A 23,513-nucleotide genomic window follows, 5' to 3' on the forward strand; every position below is an offset into this window, starting at 1 on the left:
TTTGTTCATTTTAGAACGGTATTTTTTTTATTATTATTTGTCATGTACAATTATTTGTTCAAGGAGGAGGGAGCATCTTAAGTAGTGGCTCGTACACCAATTTTGAGGCTTGAGTGGACATGAAAAAATCGCCGTGACTAAAGACCGGAGCGTTCACCTCGACGGACCCTTTCAAATTCCCTAATCGCATTGCCAACCATTCGATATCCTAGATAAAAAAAATGTTTCGTAAATATATTAAGCATGTAAATGCGGGCGGCAGTCTATTAGTGAGCACTAATAGAAAGACGCCGACTCATTTGTAAATAAAATACCCGAGGGGTTGAAACCGGATCCGTTTTCGACCACAGCAGATAGGTAGGAGCAGTGACTAGTTCCATCTGGTATTTGGGAGCTTCGGCTGTTCCATAGCGTTCCAAGTTACCACTTTCGCCGTAGTCAAAACGCGTAAAATTTCCGCCTAAAATAATAACACCAAAACATAATTAATGTCAACACGAATTTCATCAGAATTATTAGAAAATACCCGAGTTGTAATTGTCGAAGAACTGTAACATTGTCTTTGGAGATCCTCCGGCGGGGTAATGCCCGACTAATACATGGACCAAAGACTAAAAAACGTGAACATTATGCAGCTCAAGCATCGATACATTAATTTGAGAATGAAAGAGAAATCATACCAAATCGGTTGTTTCCGAATACCCAAAAACATAAAAGTTTATAGTTTGACAAGTGGCGCTTCCAATTTGACTGGAATTGCACACGAACCGTAGAAAGCGACTTGATAGTCCGTCGCTGGGAAGGAATAATCCGGTTTTAGTCCACTGCATCACATACTGGAAAAAAAGAAACTCAAATATAAACTTTTGCCGATGGAATGATATGTGCAATCATAGGTGAAAGTATCTCTTTCAAAACTGCTCTATTTATCACTGTGGAAGAGCAGTCCTGAGGTGATGGCTCTATTCTCCAAAACAGCATCAATCCAAATGGAAAAGCTTTGCTTTAAGACCAACACCGGTTATCGTACACACTTTCACCATGAATTGAGCACGAATTATATGCGTTTCAATTTTCCTTAAAACAAAAAATTCATGTACGTAAATTTACTTTAAGTGGATTACTCAACGGTGCGACAAGTTTAAAAGCGTTGTCCAAAACTTGGACAGTGGATGTTGGAGCTAATCCAATCATCACTTCAATCTTGTCGTTTAGTTCCGGTCTGAGGTTAGCGCCAACGTAGAAAATGGCGCAACCGAGCGAGTAACCGACGTACGACACTTTTTGTTGGCCAGTTACTTTCAGGACGTAATCAATCGAATTCGGGAGATCATATTGGCCAAGTTCTTCCCATCTATAAAATGGATAAAAATTTTAATACCAAATAAAAGTTACATAACAGTCAAATTTACGTAACAGTCAAACTTACGTGAAATCCCAGTATTTTTCAGAATCAGGATCCAAAATTTTATGTTTCCTAGAGTACGTGTTGCCTCTTGAATTTCCCATCCACACATCTAAAAATTTAAATTCAAAAGAATTTATAAAAGTGAAAAATATGCTGATCAATCAAAAGAACTACCGTAGCCGTGATCCGCCAAGATGTAAGCTGAACAAATTTGCAAAATATTTTGTTAAAACGTCAAATCAATTCAACCGACTGACATTAATCGAATACCTAGAGAGCCGTTGGACGGTCCGACAGCCCACACAAAGTCAGTCGCGAAGATGCCATGCTGTAGAAAGACGGGCTTCTTTTTATGTGTGCTTTCCGTGTTGACGGGCTCGTTGACTGATCCAGGGATCCGATGCAGCTCAAGGATGTAACCGTCTTCCGTAGTCACGTGATGAATTTCTACCGGATAACCTCGACTTTGAATAATTTCCGGCTAGAAATGAATTCGAATATTTTTTAACAAAATATTTGAGTTATAAATAAACACAACAGCCATATTCTAATATAGAAATATAACGGTAGTTTTGCTTACAACTGTCATAAAAGTCTCGGGTGGCGCTCTCACGCTACCGTCCAGCTGCGAATAGAAAACGAGCCTTTGAAATTGGTTGACTGCGATGTCCATCGGATCGTATTCCACCAATTGAAAATGGTTGAGCGTCATCCATGCTAGCAACACGGTGACCACAGCATTGGCAACCAGAATTACAGTCGCCATGATGATGGTAGCTAAAAAATGATACCGGGGTCCGAAAGTGGTGGAATTTTTGGCTCGCACCGAGAAAAGCGCGGCACAGACACGGTAGACAACACACAACACCTGCAAGAAACAGACTGAAGAGCGCACCCAAGTTACCTGTTGCCTATATCTCCACCTCTACGCTCCTCCTCCTCCTTTCCCGTCCTCCTCCATCTGTTATTTCAAATTTTCTTTCTTACTTCATGCGCCTTTGAATACGGTCAAAGACCTTGACTGAGCCCTGCTGCGCTTTTTCTACGAGAAAGAGAAAGCGCGTCATCTATATGGTGTTTAGGTATCACCGCCGGAATATATTTCCCTTTTTTTTTAATTTCGTGTTCAATGGGAAACAAAAAACCCCCCCAAGGCTGTAGAGGGTATATTGAGTCAGGTCATCGAAAACTCCCCCGACGAAAAGTGTTTTCCTCCTTTCTTTTCTTGCTTTGATTCACTAACCTTTATGGGATGAAAGTCTTTAGGTAGACATCGAAGGTCATCCATTCATCACCAATTAGTTACCTAGAAAAAATAATTCAAATTAATTTCCTGTTGTTTTATTTTTTCAAAATAAAAGAAAAGTGACTTACGTTTTTGATTGACAATCGTCCGACGCAAATGTCATTGGCCTTTTCGGCTACCACCAATTTATGTGGGGCATTCAACTGTGTCACAGGAAGCGACAGCAGCAGCAAGACAGCAGACCGCGAAGAAATTCCAAAGCGCTCACGACGCCATCTAAGGCTACTAAAACCACACACACCCAATAGAAACTCGGGGGCTTCGATGAGACTGACGGGCGGAAAAGACAATCGGAATTCAGGTTATCGTCTGGTTTGAGAGCGCAACTACTAGACTGTGAAACCCATATGATTTTGACAAGACATTCACATTGACCCAGCAGGGAATTTTTTTTTCTTCAATTTGGGCACATGTGTATTACAATCATATAAACAAATTTGTTTGGATGATTTTCCGTCCACGGTTCTTTTGATACTCCAAGAAGAAGAAATTTTTTTCAAAACTAAGGATTTGAAATATCCTTTTTTTTTCCATTTGTAACATTGAATTAACGTGAAAAAAATAAATTGGGGAGAAAGGGATCACTGCATCTGCATGTTGCCGGGTCCACCTTGACCCATTGCAGGGCCGATGGTGTTGTTAATAGGCATTCCCATGACGGGTGTCATTGGGTTGGCGCTCATCGGTGCCTGGCCATAAGGACTGTGGATTGGCATACTGACTTGACCCTGAGTTTGAACTTGTTGCGGTAGCCCTCCACCCATCGACATGGGACCGGCTTGCATCTGCATCGGATTGATTGGCGTTCCGGGACCCATGTTGGCCATTCCAGGACCGCTTCCCAAACCCATTGGCACCATTTGATTGGGTTGTTGTTGCTGCTGCTGCTGGAGCTCGACAGGGTTTCCGGCGCCTACAGCCATAGCGGGAGGCTCGTTGGGCAGTGTCAAATTGGCAAGGAGATATCGAACAGCTAAGTAGATGGAACACTCGCCCGGTTGCAGGCCCATCATGTGACTGCATTCGCCAAACCGTTTGAGCATCACGCTTGCGGTGTTGGTCACAGGGCCTAACCCTCCCATGTTACCAGCAGCCGGGTCACGACGCTCTGCTAATTGCGTGACGTTATTGATGGAGTCGTAGACAAGAGGCAGCACTAATGAAGCCCCTTCAGCTTCTGGCAACATCCCAAGGCGTCTAAATTTACAAAGAAAAAACAAGACAGATCAATCACACAATTCTCATTCAATTAGTTAATCCGCCTCTTCAGCTTACCTGATGTAGAGGAAAAAGAGCATTTTGTTACGAGCTGTCAAAACAGAGGAGGCACCAACCGGCACGATGGAAGGGGCTGAAGGAGGGACAGTCAGGCAAAATTGAACACTCCATTTGAAGGTCTGCTGGCCGAAAGCGTTGGGCATAAGTTCAAGCTTCATCAGTTGAACCAGATCGCGGAGGATGTGATGAGATGCGTTCAGCAGGCGACAAAAAGCGTGGATCGCCATCGGCTTGAACGGGATGGCCATGACACGGACTTCAAAGAAGCGTTCAAGCACCTGCAGTTCCTCGAGCGCCCACTGCTCGCGGTACTCGGGCCCACTGGGGCTCAGCTTCAGTATCAAGCTTTGCATGTGCATGGGGTTGACTGTTACGCGGCCATGTAGTGATTCACACCTGGACGCGATAATAAAACAAAAGGGTTGCGTGAAAATAAAATTCCCTAAAAAACAACAGGATAATAAAATGAAAGTACCGGAAAGCAATGACTCCGGGCTCGGTAATGGGTAGCGCGGACGGGCAATCTTGTGAATCTTGAATGATACGTTGTAAACTTCTTCTCATGGAGATGCAACCCAGAAAGCGTTCAAGTGGCGCCATCATACTTCCAGCAGAGAAAGTCTCATCCATTTCACCTGCGGCAACAAAAATGTGTCGATTAGTAAAAAATCGTTTCGTCTTTCATTCAATTGAAATACCTGGGAGAGTACTTGGAGTACACAGGACGTCAAAAGCTTCGTGAGTCAAGATTGTCGGGACAGCTCCAGCCCAGGAGCGTTGCGGTAGGACACGAGAAACGAATGAGCCACCAAAACCACCGCCAGCAGAGCCGGACGGTCCTCCATGGGGGCTATGATGACTGGCAGCTGCAGACGGAGGGCCTCCCGGTCGGGCGGGTGAAGGGCGCGGCATTCCAGGCGATCCGGGCCAATTATTAGGAGCTGGCGAAGCTAAACTTTGCGGTGGGAATGGGCTGCTTTCGATATTATGACAACCACCACCCATGCCGGCTGGATTAGGTGAAGGAGTGGGCAGCATACCGGCTGGACTGGGAGCGTGAAGCGGATTGGGAAGTGGAGAGCTGGCAATGCCGAAGGCACTTCCGGGGCCCACGGGTGACGGATGAGGCAGCATTGAAGGTGATGGATTGACTCCACCGGAAGGTGGAATAGAGGGTGGTGAAGCCAAAGAAAAAGAAGACGTAGCTGGACTAGAACCAAATCCATGCTGTCCTTGTGACTGAACTTGTTGCTGCAACATAAACGCATAAGGTTAAAATCAATTGATAAAACATACATGTCTAATTAGATTCTTACCTGCGTGATATTGCCCATGTGAGGGCTGGCCGGAGTGTGCGGATTGCTGGTTCCCGAAGGAGTCAACGGAGTCTGGAATCGAAGTCCAGCAAGATCTCCTCGTTGCTGACCCGCAGGCGAAGCTCCGGCTGCTCCGGAAGACCTCGAATGTCCAAGAAAATGTGACGGTTCATTGGTATGTTCCATGATGGGCGAAGGTGGATGGTCGTCTTCAGATTGAGACCGTCTTCGTGACAACGCCGCTTCGTCAACATATTTGGAGAGGAAAGCCTACGAAATTAAAATTAAATAAACCGATTGAACTGATTTCGGGTATAAATTGATTTACCTTGAGACCCTGAGTTGGGCCAAATTCTTCGATGACTTTACTCTTGTCAAAAACGCTAAAGGCTCCATCTCGGATTGAAACCTGTCCGTCCGACTGAAGGTGAATGTCTAGACAGTAGAGGTTGCAATACGCCAATCGAATATGTGTTGGCGAATGAGCCATGACAGTGAACGTCTGAACGGGAATAGGAGGCTTGGTCGATAGGAGACCCACTTGTAGAGTTGAGGGAAGTTTGGCAATGGATGCAAGTGGTTCGTACGTCTCGTGAAGAACGCGGGCCAAGTAACCGCAACTGCGTTCCTTATTGAGGAAAAATTCCAATTGCTCCCGAAGTGGGCTGTGAGGATTGGAGCCCAACTGGCCGGAACAACCCAGTCCCAAATGGAACCGACGTTCGTGGGATTTCCAAGTGACGGCAGCCGTGGCCATACGAGCTGGACCATAACCCAGAACGAGCTTCTTAAAGTTGTAGCTCTTGACGCTAAAATGTTGTCTCTCTTCTCTTGTTTGCATCACGCTGGCTAAGCTCAGGACGGAGGCGTACAAGTTGGCAATGTGAGCCCAGTCCTGCAGGATGGCATCCACAGTTCGACCAGCATCTTCAGCCGTTGTAACGTCGTAGGACAGGTAAACGGGAAATCGTGATCCTTGTTCGGTGGGTGAAACCGAGCCGAGTGGCGAACCGTGGAAGAGAAATTCCAGCATCCAGGCACGCGATCCTTTGACTTGCATCCGAATTGTGGCCGTCAACATGCGACGGTTCAGGTCGTTAAATGCTTCACGGCTTACACCTTCTACTGGAGGCAGACTAACCAGCTTGAGAGATAGCCCGGCTCCTAGTGCTTCAACTGTCAATCCCTGGTGAAGGATGTCTCGTTTAGTCAGCTGACTGGCAAGAGAAGCGAAGGGGATTCGCTCGTCACACAGAGCCACCACGTGCGAAAGATCCGGCAACAAGTACGCCGGGTGTTTGCTGCGTTTGCAAGGTCCGGGAGTCGAATCACGGGCTACTTCTAGAGCACCACCTTCTCTCTTACGTTTGTTGGTTACGGCAACTTCCTGGGTCTCAATAGCTGTGCAAGGGCCGTGAGTCAGCAAAAACATGTCTAACTCATTCACTTCCATCACCTAGACAATTGAAATCACAAATTAATGAAGAATAATTTTTTTAATTAAATTAATTTTTCACAAACCTTGTAGTACATCTTTGGTAAGTCAATAGGAGTCTCATCTGTAGGCATACTCTCTTCAATAGGTACAGGCTTGACGATTACCAAATGACAGACATAATCAATGTCTTTCGCTTTTTCCTGAATATCGACCAAGTTTAGTTAGATTTCAAACATGTGAATTTCAATTGAATAATGAATATACCTTAAATTCAACTACGATCCATGAGTTGGGATGTTTGTGAAGTCGAAGAAAGAATTTGTGCTTGCTCAAGCGGGTCATTGGACTGTCGGCCGCAAACATGATTGGCAATTTGTCGTAGACAGAGACGGGCAAATGTTGGAGGGTTTTCTGACAGCGACGCTGAGTGATCCAGAATCGAAGTTCTCCAATGGCTGCTTCAAAGCGACTCTTGTCTCCATTTAATGTGTTTTGTAATTCATTCATGAGCGGTGCTGGTGGATCGTCCTGTGAGAAAAAACAATTTCCTTACAATAAAATTTAGAAAATGCAGATGATTTAGAAATTTATTACCTGGGGGATGTGAGCTTGTAGGCTGCCAGTGCGTGTATCGACAGTGATGAGTAGCTGCTCGGACCGAAGGCAAGGCGATAGAATAGGAAGATGGAGGACTGGAGGTGATCCCTGAACAACGCAGTCTGTCTGCTGATGTCCCAATTTGGGTTGCAACTCCACTTTGAGCTCGGAAAGGCGAGTACGTGTTCTCATATAAATGGTGTGAGTTAAAAGCTTTTCCAGTGAGAGGTGATCGGAACGGATCGACTGTTCGGCCATTTCAGAGTCCTTGGTTGACAGCGGTGGATTATGGAGGATCTGCAGAGGTTTGCCAATCACTTCCGAGCCACCCGAATGCGAAGTGCATACTTGGGCTGTCACCCTGTAACCCAAATCCGACTTTAACTCGCGACTTGCGAGATCCTTCCAATAAGAAATGGTCAGGCTACGCCCTGTCACGTATTCCTCGACGCGAATCAATTCGCCCAGGCGCTCCTGGCACAGTCGTTTCGTTTGGGAATGGAGCACCTCCAACTGAAGAGACTGGCTAAATGTGTGTAAAACTGTGTACAGTTCGAGCAGGGGATTGTCGCAGTCCCTGAGGCGAGACTGGAGAAGTTCGTGGATAAATTGAACTTGAAATTGATGCACAAGACTTTTCCCATCTCCCGTTTCCTTGTCTTCCACCAGGATGTTGATGTCTAGCAAGCTCCAGGGAACATTAGGCCCATCACCCATGAGAGTCAGAGTAGCCTCGAATTCGTGGTCCACCGTAAATTTGACACGACCATTCTCAATCTTGTTTTTGCGCATTTGGGTCGGCAAAGTCGTGGTGGCAAGTCGATATTCAATCACCTGATAAAAAACAAAAACATTAAGTAGGCTAATACAGCAAATAAATTTTTACGTTCTGGATTTACATACCTGACTGAGTCTTGATAGAGTGTTTTTCTTCTCTACTGCTGTTATTGGATCTGGTGGGATGATTTTGTCACGAATTACTAGTGGCAGGCGAGAGTAAGTCCCAAGAGTCAGCACCTCAACAGCTGCTGGCAAGTGGAAGTTGGGTAGCCTGGCATGGACAAGTGTTTCTCTGGCCATTCTTGATAGTGCATCAGCAGTCTCAATGAAGATCATAGACTGCTTATCAAGAAAAGCCATGATGTTTGCTGATTTGTCAACTTTAGACACACTGGCTGCCCATTTGACGAGAGCCAGTAGCCTGACGAATAACTGTCTTGTCCGAGAAGCAAACTGGTAGATTTCAATTTTCCTTTCCATGTCAGTTTTCCTGGGAAGCAATTCGGCGAGCACAGAGAGTTCATGGTAAGTCCTTTGGATAATAAAGTCTATCAACACGGTCAACGAGATGGATCCGCCAGGTCCTCCTCCACCACCACCTTGGCCGGCAGGAACCATCATCCCGGCCATTTGATGACCTTCCAGAGGCGAAGGTATGGGTGCCATGTTATGAAACTAGTTCACGATTTAAAAAAAAACGTTCCCATCGACGGTAAACTATATGGCGTGTTTAATTGGGTGATAATAAAAACAAGTGATACCCAACGAGCCGCGCGATTTCGTCAACTATTCGACCGCCATGACAGCAGCCGTTTGGTACACACTCGCGCGACAGCCATCTGCCGGATGGCGGGAGACTTTCTAAAAAGCATGGCCTACTATAGTCACGGCCCATCATCGTACGCTTCTGTGTGGGACCAATTTTGGGTTCCCTGCCCCTTTCCTGTTGCCATAGTACATAGCCAGAGGGTCGTAAGTATCGGTTTTTGTTCCACGTTTCCGCAGATTCTGTGTCTGGCTTGCATAGTGCTATGGTCAGAGTCGATCGAAAGCAAACGATTGTTAGTCTAGTTGTTATAGCTGTGGATTCCCACCAGAGAAGTGTTAGGTTCAAATTTATGCAAGTCATAATCAATTTTCATAATTTTTCCTTGTTTTTTCTATATTTTTAAAGCAAATTAGATGGAATGCCTAGATTGTGTAAAAAATGCGAGTTTTTTTCACATTTTTTAAAACAAAATCTGAATTTGTTTTCTTTGGCAAGGACTTAGAAAAAAAAGCAAATTCAGATTTTGTTGAAAATAATGTGAAAAAACTCGCATTTTTTACACAATCTAGGCATTCCATCTAATTCGCTTTAAAAATAAAGAAAAAACAAGGAAAAATAATGAAAAATTGATTATTACTTGCATAGATTTGAACCTAATACCACTCTAGTGGGGATCTACCGCTTTAACCACTAGACTGTCAATCGCTTGCTTTCAATCGACTCTGACCATAGCACTATGCAAGCCAGACACAGAATCTGCGGAAACGTGGAACAAAAACCGATACTTACGACCCTCTGGCTATGTACTATGGCAACAGGAAAGGGGCAGGGAACCCAAAATTGGTCCCACACAGAAGCGTACGATGATGGGCCGTGACTATAGTAGGCCATGCTAAAAAGAAACCAAAGCTATGGTCAATAGAGTAGTCTAACGTCCGAAGTTGCCAGTTCGCTGAAATTGTGAAAAATCGATTGGGCACGTAAAAGTAAAATGTCTTGCATGGCGGCTTATGGAGTTTCGCCCGTTTTAGTTTTAGTTTTTAATTTTCCCATTTCAGTCGTCTTCAGTTGCTATTCTTAATTAGATAACTACATTCCTTAGTTATCAGGCAATCTTTTAAGATTTAATTCCCCTCGATAGTCATTGTAGTTTATTTATTATGAATTTGCGTTTAAAACAGCCCCTACAGAATCCCTGATCTTTCTCTCCAATCTGCTTCCTCTTGACCTCAGAATTCTTGAAATTTCCACCTTGCGTCTCCTCTCGAGTTCGACTGATCTGTGCTTCTCCAAATCATCGCGCAATTTCATTTCCCAGCGTCTCCCCTTCATGAGCAAAGGCTACACGTTGTCTCGTACCAGTCTCCCTTCTCTTACCAACTATCCACCATGGAGAATTCTCCTCTACAACTCTCCACTTTTTTCTACGGTTGTTCCTCTACATCAGCTTGTCCCCAGCACACTCCATTGTTTATTTGTGTCTACCACAAGCGTGGTATAGCTGGCTTTTGCGTTGTGTTCACCGACTCGTGTGCTGTTCTAGATATCCTTAATCTCTCATTCCCTCCATCAATATCAGCCCGCACCGCTATGAGCCTTGCCTTTTCGGCAGCCCTGGAGAGAGTGAGCGAGTTTAGGCAGTCGTTCTCTGCGTGTGACATCTTTGTTTCTGAAATGCTGGCATTCGTACAACCAGCCACTTCGCTCAGTTCGACCGAAGCGAGCAACCTCACCCAGCTACTGGAATATGGCAGTTTCTGTCATGTTTTTACGGCCACAAATGGTCAATCTCTGGGTCTTGATTTGGCTCGACACTGGGCTCAATCACCCTCTCTACTCATTACTTTATCCGTGCCTTTCTCTTCAAACCATGTAAAGCATATGATCAGGTCGAAAGTATGGAGCACCTGGAATGATGAGTGGTCCTCCTTGTCTACTAATGCGTGTGCCAAAGCTTTTTTCCCGTCAGTATGGTCTGCCAAAGCACTCTTGAACCGAAGGACCAATGCAACTACCACCCAAATAATCACTGGCCACTGCTACTTAAACTCGCATCAATTTCGTTTTGGATTCTCCCTCTCAGCCTCATGCCAATGCGGCGCCCCGGTGGAGTCTATTCATCACTTCATTGTTCACTGCCCCACCTACTCCTCTTTCAGGCTAAATTTAGTCAGCGCGGTCTCTTCTAGCGGCCACCCATGGCCCCCCAATTTCGAAATATTCTCACAGTGCAACCTTCTCTGGAACGCGTTAGTCGATTTTCTTCTCTGCACTAAGCGCCTATCTCGCAAGACGAGCAAAATCGAACAAAAAAATCGTAATTCTCTTATTTACATGAATGTAGGCCACTAGTTTCTCTGTATTTTATTTCTGCTCGGTCATACGGCTTGGGCCCAGAAACGCCTGTTTCTGCTCTGGCCTCAGCCCGCGGACGGACAGACACCGTTCTCACTGCACTTGCGGCACTGCTCCCGCACACAGACCGGCACTGTGTCAACGGGATGCCGTCGCATTTTTACTTCTCCGAATTTGCTTTTAAACATTTCTCCACGGCCAACCCTCCGCTGTGGCCACGTTCCGTCCTTCCGATCCGTTTACTCTCCAAACATAATAGATGTGTCAGGACGGGGCTTCGGTAACTGCAGCCGTGGTCACCTAGGGGGTACTGTAGCTATGCCGGCGACGACCGGCCGGTGGTCTTGAAGGTTCAACCAAGCCGGACAGGTACGCCTTCTGTACATCCTGGTGTTGCCACCGGTCTGCCTGACCCGAAGCTGCCGTCAGGCCCTTTTTCCTCACAACAATGTATATGTATTATTACTTCGACGATCACCCCATGTACAAATGTAAAAACTGCTTGAACCGGGTGCAATACACTGGGCAATACTCGGCCTCCTAGTCCATGCCCTTTATAAAAAAAAAAAAAAAAAAAAAATCGAGCAGACAAATCACAAAATCTGGAATCTTCAGTTTGACAGTTTAATTTTTGTTACGCAGCCTAATAAGAGGCTTATTTCAAGAAGGCATTCAAATAAAGTTATTAATGGCAGGTTTAACTCCTAAATCGGGGGGTTTGCTAACGAAAATTTTGTATTGTTAAATGGGACCTACTGGGATTCGAGAGAAAATAGAAGGGGCGTCAAAGTCCACGCCTGGCTGTTTGAATTCGCAAATATTCTCCTCGAATGGATAGGAAATCGAAAGACCACTTGGACAGGAAGTCACTTGGATCCAAATACAAACAAGTGGGGAACTAAGAGTGTACTCCTTTCGCAGAAAGGTCCACTTGAAATTATAAGATATTCCGATAACAATGCAAAGCTTTTCCTGTCAGCCAAACAATTAAAAAATCCGAAATTCCTGAGAAGTATTTATGTTCATTTTAGCAGAATAATAGTTATCAGGAATGAAACTACACACAATTGTATCAAAGACACCCAACCTTTGTTGGATTTACTAGACTCATAAAGAAGATTTGCCAGTAAGTATTAAAATTTCATAACCTATTGAGACTGAAGTTGAAAGAACTATGTCGGTCTTTATTAGATTTTCATCAAAAGCGCGTCAGCGTGATTTTGCTGCTAGATGTACAGCAGAATCTCGAAACGCAACCCAACTTTACGCTGATTTATAATGAAGAAACAATGCCAGAACTAAAACTGCCGATTTCCGCATCATAGAAAGTCACTTAAGAAAATTTAATTATCGAGGGGAATGTGATGTGCTTCTGGCACGGTAAATAGTTTCTATAATATATAATGTTCAACATATTATACAATGTTGTTGGTTTAATTTGAGGTTTCTGAATTATAAATATTTCCAAAGAAATGGAAAATGTCTAACAGGTGTTACTACAATGCGCGTGATTCGATTAGAATAATTGTCACTGGAATGAATGGATACTTTGGATAGACCATTAGACCTAAAGCGGGCTGTTTTTTAAATAATTTATAAAGTAGAATTGTATATTGATAATGAGTAGATTCTTTTTTATTTTTAAGTCAGTAAATTAATTGTGAGTACAAAAATGGTGATTGTTTTGAAATGATTCATTTGAATGCCTAAATACATGTAAAACCATCACAGATTCAAAGCTATCAATTTCTGTAAAATTTCTAAGCGTTGTCGTAAAATCTAGAGATGGGAATCACGGCTCCGAGAAATATTTGTGTTTCAAAATGAGAGGTGAAACACTTTTAAGATAAGGTCCTACGTTGTGTATTTTTAAGATGAATTCGCTAGGTTAGAACAATCTGAAATTGAGAGCTCAGAAATGTGCGACTGATCGTTGTCGAAACGAGGGTGCGGACTGAACAATTAGGGGGGGAGAAGAAGGGGTTGAGAAAGGACTCGACGTGTTGAACGTCCAGACAAGACTGATAAGACAAGTTCAGACAAGGTGGTGACAAACGTTTAGACAATAAAACAAAAGACAGGCGAATCTGTTATAGCTAGAGGGTGTTGAAGACAAAGGAGGGGGTTGAGCAACACGGAAGGAGAGGGGTGAATCAAGAGGGATTAAAGTTAAGTTAAATGAAGTTAAGTGGGGAGAATATTATTTGACATGAAATACGGAAAAATTCGCAAACCAAGAAAGCCTGGTATCAGTAAAAGCCTTCTGGTGACAAATCTAGCCGCCAGATCTCCTCATAATAATAATTTTTAAAAAAACGTGTTACCATAGTTAAGCTTCTAGCAAATCCCTCAGACTAAGTTCCGCATCCACTCCAAAGAAAGCTATCCATGCGAGTGCTAGTGAGTGCAGCGAGTGCTGCAGGTGAGTTATGATCTCCAGGAGAGAACTCGGGTACCCAAAGTGCCCCGATCACTAATCAGCGCCTTATTCGACTCACCCACCTGCTCCCCCCTCCAGCAGCAGTTCTATAGTCAACAATCACCTCCGGTCTATCAACACAAACAAAAACACAAGCACAAACTCAGAAAGAAAGAACGCTGTTGCACTCCCTCCTTCCATAACGGCATAACGAGATCAAACACGCGACTAACGTCCAGAGCCCAGACGACGACAATCGGATATCATACCCAGCCCCAGGTTCCACCCTCAGCCACCAGAGGCGGGCCTTCCAGCCCTCTTGACTTCCTGTCATTTTCATCTCATAATTTTTAATTTAATTTAATCTCATCAACTACCCCAACAAGAAAAAAGAAAAAAATCAAAGCTAACTCACATTTGCCAGTGCAAGAGGATCTGCGAAAACGACACCTGCTACCCGCGACACTGGCTACCTGGGGGGTCGACACTGGCTACCCCGACACTGGCTACCCGACACTGGCTACCCATAAGGCCGACACTCGCTACCCCCCATTTGCTACCCCTGGAAAACGGTAGTTAAACAGAATGCTCTCCTGACCTTATGTGTTGTGGCTGGTGGCTTGTGTGTCCGTGGCCCCACATGAATTTTAGCTAGAGGAAATAATTTTATGTATTTGAAGTCCGTCTTTCCACAACTTCCATGGTGTAGTGGTTATAGTACGCGGCTGGTAGTACATGTTGAGCAAGCATATTCCGAGTTTGATTCCGGTGGCGGGCAAAAATTTTTCGAAAAAAGGCTCTCAGGTACCTCGAAATAAAATAGGGGTGATCCCTCAAGGGACGAGGGGTGGGCTCAGGGGTGCGCAAAGGGGCGGCCAAGGACGCTACGGAAGCCCGGTAAACCAAAAACTTTAAAGTCGATTTACTCAGGGATGCGTTCATTTGCACAAACTTTCCCATACACCATTCGAATCGGCTTAACGAGCTCTATCGAATGGCGTTATAATTAGATGGAGATGATTAGATTGGAGATTCCGTGCCACTCTAGGCCACTGCCGCACTTTGTATTGGGAAAACACAGTTTCAGCCGATACAGACAACCAAAACAACCTACTACAATGGCGGACATCGAAACAATTGACTCGCGAAACCGCGAGGTGAATAGCCTCTATTTTAACCGGTACCGGGAACAAATTGCATCACGAGATTTTTTTTTTCGTGAACTTCGTTATTTTTAATTATCTATATTTGTAGTAAAAACCCTCCTGTGAAATGTTAATGTTTACTGTTTAAAAATTTCAAAACAAAATGTAAAAATTAGACAATGTAATTAAATTGAGTGAATGTACGGAAATATAATTGTTTTGAATGCAACGAAATGTTCCTCATATTTTTATTAATCATACTGCTAAGTTTGAACATGATAGCATTAACGATGTTCTAATAATAAAAATAACTGCGAACTGCGATGGACTAGGCCTAAAATTTAAATTTCATCAAGTTACCAAAAGGCGCCAAAGCCCAAAAGGTGTTTACAAGGGACTTTATGGCGGATAGTCCCTCCGTAAATTCATTATACAATATAGTAATGGAATGGTCCTAAATTTTTTATTTTTTTTTACAAAAATTTTTAAGATAATAATTTACAAGAATTTAAAAGTTGCTTGCCAATTTGTTTAATAGTTCTAAAGTTAGGCCTATTCAGCTTTTAAATTCGCAAAAAAAAAATTTTTGCCACTATGGTTCACAAAAAGGCCGCCGCATACACATGGCGTTAGTCTGTTTGTTTTGTTTACGAAACGTCATTTAACGCTGCGGCTTGTTGCGATCAGTGCACCCATGTTAAACACTTGCGTGCTTGCGTGATGATCTTATCCAGAAATGTTGGAAAGTGAGCCAGAGAAGCGAATTACATCTACAGATGTCACTCAGCAACTCAAACCAACCAAAGTAACTAAATGTTAATAAACATATTACAAGAGTTTAGACCAAACACTGTTTTCTAAACTTTTCAGATGTCAATCTTCAATAAAGATACCTATCCAAGTGTTGAAGAAATCAAATTACTGATTCAGGAAGGAATGGATATTAACTTAGTAGATGAAAAAGGACTGACTCCACTTCTACATTTGGCAGATCCGGAAAAGAATGGCAATGAAAATTTGGTGGAAATAGTTCGCATACTAATCCAGAATGGGGCTGACGTCAATTCTAAGAACAAAGACGGAAAGAATGTTCTGCATTTATTATGTGGACATTATCAAAAAGAAGATCTAATTGATTTGATAATCCTTTTAATTGAAAACGGAATAGATATCGATTCGAAATCATTTAATTCAGAGAATGCACTCTTTTATCTATTTAAAAGTGACGTAAAAAACGTCGTACGAGATGAAATTGTAAAACTGTTACTTCGCCATGGGATTCAGTTCAGTGAGAAATACTATAAAATGCTACGAAAAAGCGGAATGGAGAAAAGACACGATCAATTGAATGTGCTTAAATACATGGCCAAAGATGGAATAACTTTTGGATGGCATCCTAATTGTGGCAGCTGTTGTTATATTCTGTAAGAAACCAAGAGAACCAGCATAAAAATAACTCTTGTTGTCATTTTTAACCATGATTTTTATTTTTTATACATAGGTCAATTGAGGAAAGTTATCGAAAACAAGTGATACACCACACAATGCGTGAGGACACGTTCATAGCCTACCATATGATACTAGGGCATTTAGAAAAATGGGAGAAATCCAATGAAAAATCTGCTCCAACTCATCAGGAAGTACAAAATACAGCAAAAAGATTATGTGAAAAGGCTGAAAAACACTTTCTTGCCCCTGAAGATAAAGAATGCTTCAAGACAATGATACAAATTTCAAAAGAAGTTAAAACAAAAGAGACAAATCTTTTTCAATGCGACCAGTATGAGCATTACATGAGAAGTTTGAATCATATCGCTGGTTTACTCGGAGCTGAAATATCAAAGAAACAAATTGATTTTTATTATCTTCTTACATTTGATTACCCATTGTTGCTGCCCCTAGATAAAAAGGATAACCCTGTTTTTGAAAAAGCACTAAGGGAATGGGATCAAATACCTTTCACTTGGATGCACAAGCCAGGAGATGTCTACAGGGGAAAAGAATTAAAAGAAGTTTGTATGATGGGCCTTTATTCACCATTGAATGATTCTCTAAATTGTCACGGGCAACAACAGAAAAATTTAAACAAACTAACAGTGAATTAGAATGAAAAATACTGTTAGGGATGTTAAGCTTGATTTAATGTGCCCTGTTGAAATTGTTTTGAGAGTTTTGGGAAGAAGGAAAATTTGGGGTTATAAAATACATTTATTTTATTTCTCATTTCATATTTAACAATAATTTGATTTTTTTGCATTCATCCACAAGATTTATTAGTGCTACCTGATGTCAATTCAAACAACTGATCATTGAATTCTTTCTAGCAGACAAAATGGGGATTGTACAAAATTAGACAACCAATGTGAAAATTGAGCATGTTTATTGCAATAGTGAAATTACATTATAAGGAATGAATCAAGCTGGTATGAGCAAACTAGTGTCGGCACTCCAGAATTGCAGTAAAACCTAAACCCCGGCTTTTCGCTAGTCCAGAAGGTTCAGTGGTCGTCTAAGGAAATTGAAGGGCTGACTGCTCTGTGCTCTTGTCATTGTCAAGTATGAGCGAATCGAGTTAAACTATCCAAGGGCGGAAGAAGCACAAGAATACGCAGAAATAGTAACTCTTTTCCTACAACGAGCCGCGCGATTTCCTCTACTATTCGACTGATTCGACATGACAGCTCAGTCGTTTCGTACACACTCGCGCGAGAGCCATCTGCCGGGTGGCGGGAGACTTACTTTAAAAAAATATTAGACCTATGATGCAATTGCTGTTATCACATAAAAATAGTGCCCTCGAGGTCTTCTCCTAGGTTTTTTTAACATCGAAGGACATTGGGGGGATGATGTTGAACCCAAAAGGGGTCCCAGTCCCTTCTTTACGATTTCACGAGAATAATATAAACGCAAAGGAGTCGTCGAGTCAATTCTGTTCCGTCATAAAATAAATAAATGTAAGAGTCCATAAATCTCCGTCTCGTCCATTACTTAACTTGCGATAACGTCGCATTGCATGGTATGGGGTGGTTTCGTGTTTGCGGGCGATCGCGAATTTCGTTCGCATTGAGGCTTATTAGAAAGGAGATATTGGTAAATGCGGCTCTTTCCGTCAACCCGCGATGACGGCAGGTAGACACACACGTGCCAGTTAGCTAGCTTTGTTTATGATTACACCAAGCGGTCAATCACACTTGTGGCCTGTCCATTATCTCATAGTTGGTTGGTCGATAATTACAGCAACGTCAGCAGCGAAAGCGGGCATCAGTTAATAACCTCAATCTGGAATTTTGGCCTTGGAGGAAGAAGAACAATATCGTATAAACAGAGTTAAAGCTAGAAACTAACCAATGTGCGCAAGCCACCTAGTTTCGAAGACCGAGAGAACCCACTTTCCCTTTCGTTATTATTATTATATTTATTTATCCTTTATTTTTCTATTTTTTATTTTTTTCTTTCTTTCTTCTTGTGAGTGTTTGGTCTTGTTTGTTGCAAGCCCAGGCGGCCAAGAGTGGCGTTTTCTTTACCAAGAAGAATGTATGCGGGGTACGGTGCACCCATGGAGTCCCCGAGATTCGTGGCTCCTTGCCCACTTTCACTTCAGCCTTGAAAAACAAAATTCAGAACTACTATAATATTTATAGGGATTTCGTCAGTTCAATTCAACCTATTATTGCGTCGATTCAACGCCTTTATTTAGTAGCTCATGGGAGAACAGGATATTGATGAAATAACACGCCGTTTCATCGATGTTTCTGGAGAAAAAAAATTTTTTTTCCTTGTTAATTAAGAGGAACGAAGGACACGAAACGACAATATTTGCTCATGACGGTGTTGTTTTTCAAGGGGTTCGCAACTCAAATTTACTCAATAAAAAAGGAAGAAAAGCAAAGAAAATTGAATAATGGAAAGAAGAAATGGAAATTTACATTAAAGGCTAAAAGAAGGGAGGCGCGTGAACGACTCTTCACCTTCCTCCTCATCCCTATACTCTTAACCTTCCTTACCTTTTATTTTTGCTTGAAGGAATAAAGCCTATCTCAAAATTAAAAAAAGAAAAAAAATTAACAAATAAAAACAAAAAGCAAATTTGAGTTGCGGACCTCTTGTGTTTTTTCTCCCTTGATAATCGGTACGTTCTATTACGCAATAATATTGATACCCGATATCTTTATATCTGGCTGCTGTATTTTAGGTGCGTATAAGGCATTATAGTGTTCACTGATAGTGTTCATTACTTTCCATACAAATTTACTAAAATACCATCAGGTGAGATGACCTCGCCCTCATTTGCGTGCATACGGACTAGAGGAGCAGCACAGGCCGGCACAGGCTTGGTTGCGAGAAGACAAAGGGGAGGAGAAAAAAAGGGGGAGGATATCTCAGGTGGTTGGTTTAACCGTTTTTTTTCTCTCTCTCTCTCTCTCTCCACGGCACATGCCTCTCTGCAAGAATTCTCGTATATATAGATATTAAGTAAGTAAGAGTGTTTCCAGTCTCAAAAAAATCACTTCGTGGCCAGCAGTAGTCTAGGCGAGAGTCTATACACAAGTCTTGATCTTATTGGGCTGGAAGCCTGTGCTGGAACATTTGTATCGTCGAGGAAGTTGTTACGTAACATTTTGTGTTCGTTTTAATTTTTGAAAATGAAGAATTCGAAAACTTCGACATTTTTCCAATCTCTTGCGAGTTTTATGGTTGTGTACTGTTTCTTGACTCTTGACACCCGCACTATTTTGTCGCCCTTTATCAATAACCCCTTGACGCAAATCAAAGAAATGTTCCAGCACATCCTCCACCCCTCGCTGGAGCGCAGCGTGATCAAAGAACCAGAGTGCTTCATGACAACAGTAAAAACAAATAACTTCTTTTCATTACGAGGCTTTAATTTGTGTTGATTGAATGAATAGTAAAAGTTTATTTGCTTTCTAAATTGCAGCCAGAAATCATTGCCTATCGAGGCTATCCCATAGAAATCCATCACGTTGTCACCGATGATGGGTACATCCTTGAACTCCATCGTATTCCTTTCGGAAAACGGGAAACTCGATTCGAAAACAGCACAATTCACCGAAAACCCGTGTTCCTCCAGCACGGCATGATGGCCACAGATCATTTCTGGCTGTTGAGCGCGTCCAACAATTCACTAGGCAAGTCCCCCTTTTTAAACCTATTACATAATTAAGCTGCTGTATCTTCTTAAAGTATTTTCAAATGTGACTTGATCAAAATTTCACCATCTAGCCTACATTCTGGCCGATCACGGATATGGTAATTTATTTATGATGATTTGATAATTCGAATACTAGTAATTAAATTTGTTATGTAACTTTATCGTTAAGATGTATGGTTGGGAAACAGCAGAGGAAACGTTTATTCTAGGAAACACATTTCTCTGAATCCGGACACTGACAGAGAATTCTGGAACTATTCGTAAGTTGCTAGTCAATAATTCGCCGATAGTTTTATTCTAATTCGGTTCTAAAAAAACATCATGTCATAGTTGGGATGAAATGGGTAAGTATGACATCCCTGCCAGCATCGATTACGTCTTGAATGCAACAGGACAAGAAAAATTGGCCGCCTATTTTGGATATTCGCTGGGCGTTAGCGCGTTTTTCATGGGCGCCATCGAACATCCGCAATTGAACGACAAAGTGGAAGTCATGTTTGGGCTCGGGCCAACTGTCAGTGTTGCCCATTTAAGTAACTTTTTTCGATTCATGGCGCCATTCGTAAAGCCCTATCAAGTAAGTTCTACACACAATGCATTCAATTTTTTTCGTACACCCCGTTTGTGCAGTGTCATAGAAGTTTGTGTTAGTTAAACACGAGTCCGACCTTGGCTAAAGGAAAGCTCATGTTGTAACGTTTGACCGCAGTTTTTTCAGCAGCTGCTGGGAATTGGTGAGGTCCACAGGAACGACGGTTTTGTACACCAAGTGACTCGTCTCATCGGAGAGACTTCTCACTTCGGTATCGAATTCGGCAGACATATTCTCTTCCAGATATTCGGCTACTCGGAGCTGTACAAAGAGGTCTGTTTCGCAAAATAGAAAAAATGGTCAGGTAACGAAATTTTTTAAAATTTCTCACGGGGTTCTTCTTTTGGTTATGTGTTGCAGGCTGACGTCTTTCGGTTGGCGGGACATTACCCAGCCGGTGGTTCAGCCAATACCATGGCCCATTTCTTTCAAAATTATAACTCCGGTACAGAATTGTTATTTTTGTAATAGCCAATCCGATTTCTTTTAATCTCGATTTCTGTTTTATTTCTTACAGGGGAATCATTCCTTTACTTCGACTACGGACCAGCGGAAAATTTGGAGCGGTACGGAACGACTTACCCGCCCGAGTACAATCTCACCCAAGTGACCGTGCCCGTCTATTTGGTTCACGCCGACAATGACCCGTTTGCGCCAAATGAGGTATGTGTTGCAAATTTTATTTTCTATCGATTATATTACAGCAAATTTTGATTTCATTATTTTTTAAACAGGACGTGGCTTGGTTGATCCCGAGATTGGGTAACTTGAAAGCCGCTATTCGGGTGGACAGTCCTACGTTCAGTCACGGAGATTTTATATGGTCACCTCGCCTGGCTGAATTGGTTCACCTTCCGGTTATCGATTTGTTACCGTCACCTTTCGCCTACAAGAAATCCGTTCAGATGAAGTAGAATGCGAATTACCTCATTTTGGGAATCACTCGATTGCGAATTGCTCGTCACCTCGAGAATTCGGCAGTCGCATCTAAATTTCCCCCCATATCTCTTGTTGCTTTTACATACGCGTATCAAATTTTATCAAATCTAAATGTTCTGCTTCTCGAGTCTTTATTAGAAACGTCTATGTAACAAAGCCAATCATATGAATGAAATTATGCAATCAAATCAAATAAATTCTGATTAAAAATATCTGATTTGCACATTTGTTTGGTAATTCTTTTTTTTACATTAAATTGTAGATGTCATTCAAGCGGGAGATCATCGAAAAAAAATGAACAGTTTTGACTGCGTGCAACGTTATTCGGCTTAAATGGCTTCAGAAACCCGTAAGATTGTATCGCAACGGGAATTCTAATTCGTTTTGACTTGCTTCTATATAGGTGTGAAATTCGTTTCAAAACCGCATTCACAAATATTACGCCAGGCACATATCTCCTGTAATAAATGGCCATTGGCTTCTGTGCCAATATAGTTATAAAGATGTGAAAGCATACCATTACTTGTGTGTATGGCCTTTTCTTTTCACGTTGTAATTCTATGTTGTTGGTAATGTGCTCATCGATCATTTCTCGTCTTCATGGAAGTGTGTCGACGTCTATTATGCTGCGATATCATCACTTCTACTTAATCGACGAGCTAATAGGAGCGGCTGGAACCGGTCTAGACGGTTGGAGGACTAGTTCTCGATGCATAACATTAGGTTATAGTATAGTGGTTCTACTTGTATACATAAAAAGAAAATTTCTACTCAACGTTGACAAACCAAATTCGAATTTAACTCGAATCTCCCTTCAAGGTTCGTTACATTTTGTGAATGCATTCGAAAATCTCTTGGGTAACACAACATATGAACATGAGAAAATAACACGATTTGTTGTCCTAGAACCATTGTCTTTTGTAGCGCTAAATTGGCAATACATAATCGAGCTATGCTGTCTGTGTTCAAAAAATTGTAATAGCTGTAATCATCCCGGCAGATTTATTCCGTACCTGGTACAGTCTAGTCCCGGATGTACGGTAAACCCTAGCCTTAAAACGCTCACATAATTCTTTCATGCCTTATTCCAAGCGTGAAAACCCACCAGTGAAATATCGAGGAAATCCCAAAGCCCCCCCCCCCCCCCCCATCATGGCCCATGCCAAAACAGCAGGGAAATTATTTTTGAAGGTTATCCGTGTTTTTTTTTTCAGATTCCTTGATAAGATAACAAAATTGATTATTTACGCGCAGCTATTGACATCCATCTTACACCGTTACTAGGACGTCACCCGTTTCGAATTTCTATCATGAGTTGAGCTAAAAAATAAAAAACCTCGACCGCATTTTCGATTTTATTCAAAAAGATTGAATTCTTAATTAGTAGAAAATACCAGTGGGGCCTTGATTGAAAGTTATTTTGAAATAATATAGACTGCACTTCTTAATAGGGGTTTGCTGCAACGGAGTGCATCGTGCTTTATGTGTGTCAATGTAGAATATACACACATGTGTGGACTAACCGACCTCAGAACTATGCCCGAAGGAGAAATATGAGCGCTAAATTTGAAATGGAAAGATGAACACGCAATTTTTCCACGTCCCGGACCAACCACTTTCTACTTAAGAAATATGTGAATAGCGATTATTTCACGCGATGATGACTGACCGCTACTCAGAAATAAATATGTAGCTCAACTTGCGATATTTTGCGACATTTTTTTGCTTAACATGCGCAATAGTTTACTTGACGCGCTTGTTTTGTAATTTATGTGCAGCAGTTATTTGCCTTACGGCTATATTCTTACACTTTATTCGTCGTTAGTTTACCCAGAAAACATTGTCGAAACAAAAAAAGGAAAACCCCAAGGTATTGTACACTATTTGCCTTGCTATTTGCCAATTTTAAATTTTTGTTTAAATCGATTACACCTTTCAGATAATCAAAAGTTGACACTGTGCAGTTATTGCGGCAAATTTGATCGATTGTTTTATTATGAA

At 42.2% G+C, this 23,513-nt stretch overlaps 4 protein-coding genes across 4 annotated transcripts; 2 read left to right on the forward strand and 2 right to left on the reverse strand.

The window, feature by feature from the left end:
• Positions 1-4: 4 nt before the first annotated feature.
• On the reverse strand, positions 5-2,885 carry LOC124205431 (lipase lipl-1-like). The gene is made up of 10 exons (XM_046602877.1): positions 2,783-2,885; positions 1,989-2,714; positions 1,679-1,889; positions 1,583-1,609; positions 1,430-1,517; positions 1,111-1,354; positions 681-836; positions 527-611; positions 315-460; positions 5-208 (listed from the first exon to the last, which is right to left on the reverse strand). The coding sequence occupies exons 2-10, from the start codon at positions 2,172-2,174 to the stop codon at positions 59-61; spliced, it is 1,293 nt and encodes a 430-aa protein (XP_046458833.1). The 5' UTR covers positions 2,175-2,714; positions 2,783-2,885; the 3' UTR covers positions 5-58.
• Positions 2,886-3,110: 225 nt separating this feature from the next.
• LOC124205428 (mediator of RNA polymerase II transcription subunit 14-like) lies at positions 3,111-8,973 on the reverse strand. Its single transcript, XM_046602874.1, has 10 exons — positions 8,247-8,973; positions 7,341-8,177; positions 7,011-7,274; positions 6,830-6,946; positions 5,637-6,764; positions 5,309-5,578; positions 4,691-5,243; positions 4,468-4,627; positions 3,990-4,388; positions 3,111-3,911 (listed from the first exon to the last, which is right to left on the reverse strand). The coding sequence occupies exons 1-10, from the start codon at positions 8,787-8,789 to the stop codon at positions 3,296-3,298; spliced, it is 4,887 nt and encodes a 1,628-aa protein (XP_046458830.1). The 5' UTR covers positions 8,790-8,973; the 3' UTR covers positions 3,111-3,295.
• A 6,474-nt stretch (positions 8,974-15,447) lies between these two features.
• On the forward strand, positions 15,448-17,034 carry LOC124204253. Its single transcript, XM_046601298.1, has 3 exons — positions 15,448-15,616; positions 15,682-16,235; positions 16,313-17,034. The coding sequence occupies exons 1-3, from the start codon at positions 15,548-15,550 to the stop codon at positions 16,914-16,916; spliced, it is 1,227 nt and encodes a 408-aa protein (XP_046457254.1). The 5' UTR covers positions 15,448-15,547; the 3' UTR covers positions 16,917-17,034.
• Positions 17,035-19,292: 2,258 nt separating this feature from the next.
• Positions 19,293-21,724, forward strand: LOC124205834 (gastric triacylglycerol lipase-like). The gene is made up of 9 exons (XM_046603356.1): positions 19,293-19,658; positions 19,748-19,958; positions 20,053-20,079; positions 20,151-20,241; positions 20,312-20,558; positions 20,691-20,846; positions 20,934-21,018; positions 21,091-21,236; positions 21,308-21,724. Exons 1-9 carry the CDS (start codon positions 19,455-19,457, stop codon positions 21,485-21,487), a joined length of 1,347 nt encoding a protein of 448 aa, XP_046459312.1. The 5' UTR covers positions 19,293-19,454; the 3' UTR covers positions 21,488-21,724.
• Positions 21,725-23,513: the final 1,789 nt, after the last annotated feature.

This window comes from Daphnia pulex, chromosome 10 (genome assembly GCF_021134715.1).
Source record: "Daphnia pulex isolate KAP4 chromosome 10, ASM2113471v1".
Classification (NCBI taxonomy): domain Eukaryota; kingdom Metazoa; phylum Arthropoda; class Branchiopoda; order Diplostraca; family Daphniidae; genus Daphnia; species Daphnia pulex.

Bases quoted from the DNA above. Each gene is read 5' to 3' on its own strand.
- LOC124205431 (XM_046602877.1), bottom strand. From the start codon at position 2,174: ATGGCGACTGTAATTCTGGTTGCCAATGCTGTGGTCACCGTGTTGCTA. The intron at 1,890-1,988 runs GTAAGCAAAACT...ATTCATTTCTAG, and splicing joins CCGAGACTTTTATGACAGTT to CCGGAAATTATTCAAAGTCG. The intron at 612-680 runs GTATGATTTCTC...CACGTTTTTTAG, and splicing joins ATTCGGAAACAACCGATTTG to TCTTTGGTCCATGTATTAGT.
- LOC124205428 (XM_046602874.1), bottom strand. From the start codon at position 8,789: ATGGCACCCATACCTTCGCCTCTGGAAGGTCATCAAATGGCCGGGATG. The intron at 4,628-4,690 runs GTATTTCAATTG...TTGTTGCCGCAG, and splicing joins TACTCCAAGTACTCTCCCAG to GTGAAATGGATGAGACTTTC. The intron at 3,912-3,989 runs GTAAGCTGAAGA...TTGTAAATTTAG, and splicing joins CTCTTTTTCCTCTACATCAG to ACGCCTTGGGATGTTGCCAG.
- LOC124204253 (XM_046601298.1), top strand. From the start codon at position 15,548: ATGTTGGAAAGTGAGCCAGAGAAGCGAATTACATCTACAGATGTCACT. The intron at 15,617-15,681 runs GTAACTAAATGT...TAAACTTTTCAG, and splicing joins AGCAACTCAAACCAACCAAA to ATGTCAATCTTCAATAAAGA. The intron at 16,236-16,312 runs GTAAGAAACCAA...TTTTATACATAG, and splicing joins GGCAGCTGTTGTTATATTCT to GTCAATTGAGGAAAGTTATC.
- LOC124205834 (XM_046603356.1), top strand. From the start codon at position 19,455: ATGAAGAATTCGAAAACTTCGACATTTTTCCAATCTCTTGCGAGTTTT. The intron at 19,959-20,052 runs GCAAGTCCCCCT...TTCACCATCTAG, and splicing joins CGCGTCCAACAATTCACTAG to CCTACATTCTGGCCGATCAC. The intron at 20,080-20,150 runs GTAATTTATTTA...TTTATCGTTAAG, and splicing joins TCTGGCCGATCACGGATATG to ATGTATGGTTGGGAAACAGC.